This window comes from Eimeria necatrix, genomic scaffold, assembly GCF_000499385.1.
Source record: "Eimeria necatrix Houghton genomic scaffold, Enh_scaff131, whole genome shotgun sequence".
Classification (NCBI taxonomy): domain Eukaryota; phylum Apicomplexa; class Conoidasida; order Eucoccidiorida; family Eimeriidae; genus Eimeria; species Eimeria necatrix.
This window is the reverse complement of record NW_013652062.1, coordinates 50,001-56,096: the sequence shown is the minus strand read 5'-3', so window position 1 is coordinate 56,096 and position 6,096 is coordinate 50,001. Positions and strand designations below refer to the sequence as shown.

Sequence of the window (6,096 nt, the reverse complement as noted above, 5' to 3'; positions counted from 1 at the left end):
ACCCGCAGCAGCAGCAGCTGCTGCTGCTGCAGCAGCAGCACCCGCAGCAGCAGCACCCGCAGCAGCAGCACCCGCAGCAGCAGCACCCGCAGCAGCAGCACCCCCAGCAGCAGCAGCAGCACCCGCAGCAGCAGCAGCAGCAGCAGCAGCACCCGCAGCAGCAGCACCCGCAGCAGCAGCAGCAGCAGCAGCAGCAGCAGCAGCGGTGCAGGGCGTGCGGGGGCCTGCTGCGGTACGGGGGCCCGTGCTGCTTGCCGGCGGTGATGAAAGAGCCGGTGAGCAGCTTGTTGTGTTTTGCTGCTGCAGGTGTACAGACAGTGCGGCTGCGGCTGCTGCGCGTGGGCGAGTGGCAGCAGCTGCTGCAGCACCCCACACTGCTGCTGCAGCTGCTGTGGACAGCGCAGGCTGTGGAGCTGTTTGGCTGCGAAGTAAATGCCCACGTTGCAGCAGCTCTTGGCAGTGCTGCTGCTGCTGCTGCTGAGGCCCACAGCCTCATTTTCGGCGAGCACTACTGCCGCATGAGCATGCAGCTGCTGCTGCAGCAGCAGCAGCGCCAGATCTGCCTCCTGCAGCAGCAGTGCGACGGACAGCGCCAGCAGCAGCAGCAGCCGCAGCAGCAGCAGCAGCAGCAGCACGGCCGCAGCCCTCAACACGCGCAGCAGCTGCAGCCGCCGCAGCAGCAACAGTCTTCGTCCGAGCTGCAGCAGTCGCCGCTGGAAGCGCAGGAACCGCAGCAGCAGCAGCAGCAGCAGCAGCAGCAGCGAGGCCTGACGCAGCAGCAGCAGCACGCTCCGCAAGAAGCGAGAGAGAGGGCCAAGCTCGAGGCCGATGTGCAGCAACCGCTGCAGCAGCCGCTGCCGCAGGAAGAGCAGCAGCAGCAGGAGCAACAGCAACAGCAGGAGCAGCAGCAGCAGCAGCAGCAAGAGCAGCAGCGGGAGCAGCAGCAGGAAACCTATCTGCAGGTTCCGCCGCTCTCCAAGGGCATGCACTTGCTGCCCATTACGGACTTTGCGTTTTGCTGCTGCAGCGAAGAGGCCATCAGGGCCATCGTGCGGGACGACGCAGACAGCAGCAGCAGCAGCAGCAGCAGCAGCAGCAGCAGCAGCAGCAGCAGCAGCAGCAGCAGCGGGAGGCCCAAGGGCAGCAGGCGCGGCGTGTTGGCAAAGGGCTGGTTCGAAAAAGGCTTGCTGCAGCAGCTGTGTCTCCGCAGCTGCGCCATTTCTGTCCAGGGCCTCTTCAAGGTGACCACTGGTCTGCTGCTGCCGCTGCGGGCGCAGCTGAAGCAGCTGCTGCTGCAGCACTGCAGGCTGGACTGCTGCGACGCTTTGCTGCTGGCCCGCTGCCTCCATCAGATGGAAGTGCTGGAGGTAGCCTTGCTGCTGCTGCTGCTGCTTCTGTTGCTGCTGCTGCTGCTGCTGCTTCTGTTGCTGCTGCTGCTTCTGTTGCTGCTGCTGCTTTGGTTGCTGCTGCTGCTGCTCATTGTGCAGTTGCTGCTGCTGCTCCTGCTGCCCGCTGTTGCTGCTGCTGGATGCAACAGGGGCGCAGGCGAAGGGAGGCAGGGGCAGTTGCATTTGCTGCAGCTTTTGCTTTTGCTGCAGCCGCACGTTCACGTTGGCTTCTGCTGCTCCTAATGCTGCTGCTGCTGCTGCTGCTGCTGCTGCTGCTGCTGCTGCAGGTGCTGGACTTGAGACACAACGAAATAAAAGACATCGGCGCTACTGTGCTGCTGGCTGCGCTGCACCGCGGCAGCAGGCCGGCGAACGCGCAGCGGCTAGCGCAGCACCGCCAGGAGCGGCAGCAGCAGCAGCAGCAGCAGCAGCAGCAGCAGCGGGAGAGGCAGCAGGAGCAGCAGGAGCAGCAGCACAGGGAGCGGCAGCGGCTCAAGAGGGACAGCAACGGGGACGACGCTGCCGGCGACCCGCAGCAGCAGCAGCAGCAGGAGCAGCAGCGGGAGCAGCAGCAGCAGCAGCAGGAAGAGGAGGAGGAGGAGGAGATGCAGCGCACTGAGGTGTACAGACACCTCAGAAAGCTAGACTTAGGGGGCAATGACCTCTGCGGCACTGATTTGCTGCTGCCGATTCTTTCTGCTTTCATTGCTGATGCAGCAGCAGCAGCAAACCGCCTCAGCTGCATCAGTTTGCAGTCAAACGACCTCGGCCCTGCTGCACTTGCTGCTGCTGCTGCTGCTGCTGCAGTCTACACCAACCAGCGCAGCCGCATTCTCCAAGCGCAAGTTGCAGCACGGGAAGCTGCTGCAGCAAGGGAAGCCGCTGCGAGAGCAAGAGCAGCAGCAGCAGCAGCAGCAGCGGAAGAGTCCTCTGCATCACCTGTAGCTGCAGCAGCACCAGAAGAAGCGCTGCGCCCCTCAGCAGCAGCGGCAGCAGCCTCTGCTGCTGCTTCTGATGCTGAGGTTTGCTGCCGCAGGCAGCAAGTCCAGCAGCAGCGACCCTTTGGAAGCGACTCCCTAATATCTTGCTTCGGCAGCAGCAGCAGCAGCAGCAGCAGCAGCAGCAGCAGCAGCAGCGAGTACCGCCCTGTTTGCTGCAGTTTGTTAGTGGACATGCGAGACAACCCTCGCTGCAACGGCCGCAGCAGCGGCAGCAGCAGCATAGTCGGCTCTGCAGCAGCAAGTGGGAGCAGCTCATTTTATGGGTCGGCCAGCAGCAGCAGCAGCAGCAGCAGCAGCGGCAGCAGCTCCTCCCCCGATGCTGCTGTGGGCCAGTTCACCCCGGGCGCCTCGCCCGGAGCAGCAGCAGAACGAGACTCGCCTAGCTTGCTCAAAAGTGGCAGCACAAGCCCCACAAGCACTGGCAGCAACCGCAGCGGCGGCTGCTGCCGCTGCTGCTGCATAGTGCTGCACGACGACTCTCCAGAGGCAGCAGCAGCAGCAGCAGGTGCTGCTGCTGCTGCAGTGCCACAAGCTGAGCGTCGCAAGAGGAGCAGAGGGAAGCCAGACGACACCAAGCGTAAGCTGCTGCTGCTGCTGCTGCTGTCGTTACTGCTTCTGCTGCTGCTGTCCACGTCCTTTTCCTGCACTGTTGTTTTTATGTTGCAGGCACTGTGCTGCTGCTGGTGTTGCTGCCGCTGCTGCTGCTGTTGCTGCTGCTGCTACTGGTCTCCTTTTGTTGCTGCTGAATTGCTTTTGTGCTGCAGGTCGCGGCACTAAGATATACTGTGCTGCTGCTGCTGCTGCTGTGGGTTGGCCAAAGCAGCGAAAGCAGCAGCAAAGGGAAGAAGACTGCACAAACTGTGGCGGCTGTTGCTGCTGCTGCGACTGCACCCGAGCGCCCGCAGCATCCTCAGCTGCTGCTGCTGCTGCTGCTGCTGCGCAGCAAGCCGTGTCGGGTCCCCCGTCGTTGGCCAGCGCAGCAGCTGCTGCAGCAGACACAGCAGCAGCTGAGGCGGCGGCAGTTGCGGCCGCCGCAGCAGCAGCAGCTCGCGAGAAAACTCCGGAGCAGCTCGCGCTTGCTGCAGCGGAAGCAGCAGCAGCAGCAGCAGCAAAGGGGCTCGCTGCTGCTACTCTCGAGAAACTCGGCAGTGTACGTACAGCTGAAATCATTGGAGATGAAGAAAGACTTACAGGAGATGTCCGAATGTTTATGGCGAGAAGCCGCCAGGTGTATAGGGAGGTGCTGCAGCACCAGCAGCTGCAGCTGCTGCGGCACAGCAAGATGCAGCTGCAGCAGCAGCAGCAGCTGCAGCAGCAGGCCGCCCGCAGCAGGAGCATCAGCGACGCAGAGACGGAAGACGACTCGGACTACGAGCTCTCCGACGTCGCTGTCAACCTCAGCAGCAGCAACAGCAGCAGCAGCAGCAGCAGCAACAGCAGCAGCAACGGCAGCAGCTCCCCCACGGCGTCTGTTCACCCGGCGGAGGGGCTCGAGAGTCCTGCCTTTCCTGCTGCCTACTGCAGCAGCACCACCCCACTTGCTGCCGACGCTGCTGAGCGGAGCAGCAGCAGCAGCAGCAGCAGCAGCAGCAGCAGCAGCAGCAGCAGGTACCCCGCGCGCAGGCACCCCGTCAGCCCCTGCAGCGTCCCCGAAAACAGCAGCAGCAGCAGCAGCAGCAGCGACACAGATGTCAGCAGCGAAGTGGAAGAAAACGAAATGGCAGAATTGCTAGACGACGCCCTTGCGGGCAGCCCGCTTTAGCAGCAGCAGCAGCAGCAGCAGCAGCAGCAGCAGTTGCTGCTGCTGCTGCTGCAGCACCGCGCTGTTGTCGCTGCAGCTAGGCATCCCAACTCGTGTGACTGTACCCAGCAGCAGATTTGTGAGCTGCTGCAGCCTCTGGCTCTGCAGCTCCTGCTGCAGGACTGCATGGCTGCTGCTGTTGCTGCTGCTGTTGCTGCTGCTGTTGCTGCTGCTGCAGCAATGGGCGCATTGGCAGTGCAGCCCCTGGATTTTTTGAGCAGCAGCAGCACGCTGCTGCATTTATGAGCTGCAGCGGCCCTGTGTAGCTGCTGCTGCAGCAGCCAAGGGGCAGCTGCAGCGCTTGCTGCCGTAGCAGCAGCAGCAGCACTTGCTGCAGCAGTAGGATCTGCAGCAGTATCTGCTGCTGCCCCGCGCAACCCACGGCGCGAATTCAAAGGGAGACTCAGAAATGTCAGTTAAACGTTTGAGCAGCAGCAGCAGCAGCAGCAGCAGCAGCAGCAGCAGCAGCTCGCGCCGCTGCTGCTCTTGCCAAGCCCGAAGGGCCTCTCTTTAATTAGGTTACATGGAATGTGCGCCGCTAGTGATGCGGCCAAATCAGGCTCTGCTGCTGCTGCTGCTGTTGCTGCTGCAGCAGCAAAACAGTTGGCGTTGCAGCCAACGCAGCAGCAGCAATCGCAGCAGCAAACGCAGCAGCAAGCACACTTGGTGCTGCGCTGCTTCCCACTTCGAACCAGCTGCTGGTTCTGGAGAGACACCAGAGCAGCTGCAGCATTGGCAGCACCATCAGCTGCTGCTGCTGCTGCTGCTGCTGCTTCTGCTGCTGGCCAGCAGCACGGCTTTGCTGCCGTGCACCCTCAGCCTGTACACGCAAGTGTACTTGCTGTTGCCGAAGTTTTCTAAAAACTCAAAAACAATCTTTTTGATGGGTTGCTGCTGCTGCTGCACTTGAAAGCGGCAGCTCTTGCTGCCTTGCTGCAGCACGAACTCCCCCAGCAGCAGCGGGGCCCCCGCTGCTGCTGCTGCTGCTGCTGCTGTGTTACTGGGCTGTCTCGAGAGCATCGACAGCAGCCAGGTGGCTGCGCTGCTGCTGCTGTCTGCAGGTAGCATCTTCAGCGAACTCTTCCCGCCGCCGCCGCTGCTGCTGCTGGCGCTGCTGCTGCTGCTGCTGCTGCTGCTGCTGCTGATGGGAGAGTGGGGCGGCGCATACAACCTCGAGTCAGAATAACCCCACACTCGCATGCGCTTTGGGGCTGTGTCCCTCGTGAGCACTGACATCATGTCGTCTACGGCGACGGACTGTACATACACCTGAACAGCAGCAGCAGCAGCAGCAGCAGCAGCAGCAGCAGCTCCTGCGTTGCTTCTCCCTGCTGCGGAAACGGCTCTGGGCCTTTCCTGGGGCTGCCGCTGCGAAGCAGCTACAGCTTCCCGTCTTTCACCACAGCAGCAGCAGACAGCGCAGCAGTCACAGCAGCACGACAGCAGCAACCAGCTGCAGCAGCGGCGACAACTTGCCCAGCTGCAGCAGCAGCAGCAGCAACAGCAGCAACCTGCCCAGCCGCAGCGGCAACAGCTTGCCCAGCTGCAGCAGCAGCAGCCGCAGCAGCCCCAACAACCTGCCCAGCAGCAGCAACAACAGCGCCAACAACCTGCCCAGCAGCAGCAGCAACAGCCCGCCCATCAGCAGCAGCAGCAACAGCAGCAGCAGCAGCAGCAGCAGCAGCGTGCGCACTGCTGTGGGCAAAATGATGGCAATGCGGCCTGTGGGGCCCTTGAAAGCGTAGCAGTTTCCTGGCAGCCGCTCAGGCCTCAAGACCATTTCGGGGGGTCTGTGCAGCAGCGCTGCTGCAGTTTGCTGCTGCTGCAGCCCCAGCAGCTGCAGCAGCTGCTGCTGCAGCCCCCCCAGCACGCTTCCTCTGCAGCAGCAGCAGCAGCAGCAGCAGAA

At 62.9% G+C, this 6,096-nt stretch overlaps 2 protein-coding genes across 2 annotated transcripts in view; one reads left to right on the top strand and one right to left on the bottom strand.

Annotated features, from left to right (window-relative positions):
* Positions 1 to 3,593: 3,593 nt before the first annotated feature.
* On the top strand, positions 3,594 to 4,151 carry ENH_00010720 (hypothetical protein, conserved; the record flags this gene model as incomplete). The annotated part of the gene is made up of 1 exon (XM_013578811.1): positions 3,594 to 4,151. The coding sequence occupies one exon, from the start codon at positions 3,594 to 3,596 to the stop codon at positions 4,149 to 4,151; it is 558 nt and encodes a 185-aa protein (XP_013434265.1).
* Positions 4,152 to 4,934: 783 nt separating this feature from the next.
* Positions 4,935 to 6,096, bottom strand: part of ENH_00010710 (hypothetical protein, conserved) — a gene marked incomplete at both ends in the record, with an annotated part of 4,162 nt that continues 3,000 nt past the window's right edge. The window contains 3 exons of the mRNA XM_013578810.1: positions 4,935 to 5,459; positions 5,723 to 5,800; positions 5,884 to 6,067. Coding sequence (XP_013434264.1) covers positions 4,935 to 5,459; positions 5,723 to 5,800; positions 5,884 to 6,067 — 787 coding nt within the window. The remainder of the gene's footprint in view (positions 5,460 to 5,722; positions 5,801 to 5,883; positions 6,068 to 6,096) is intronic.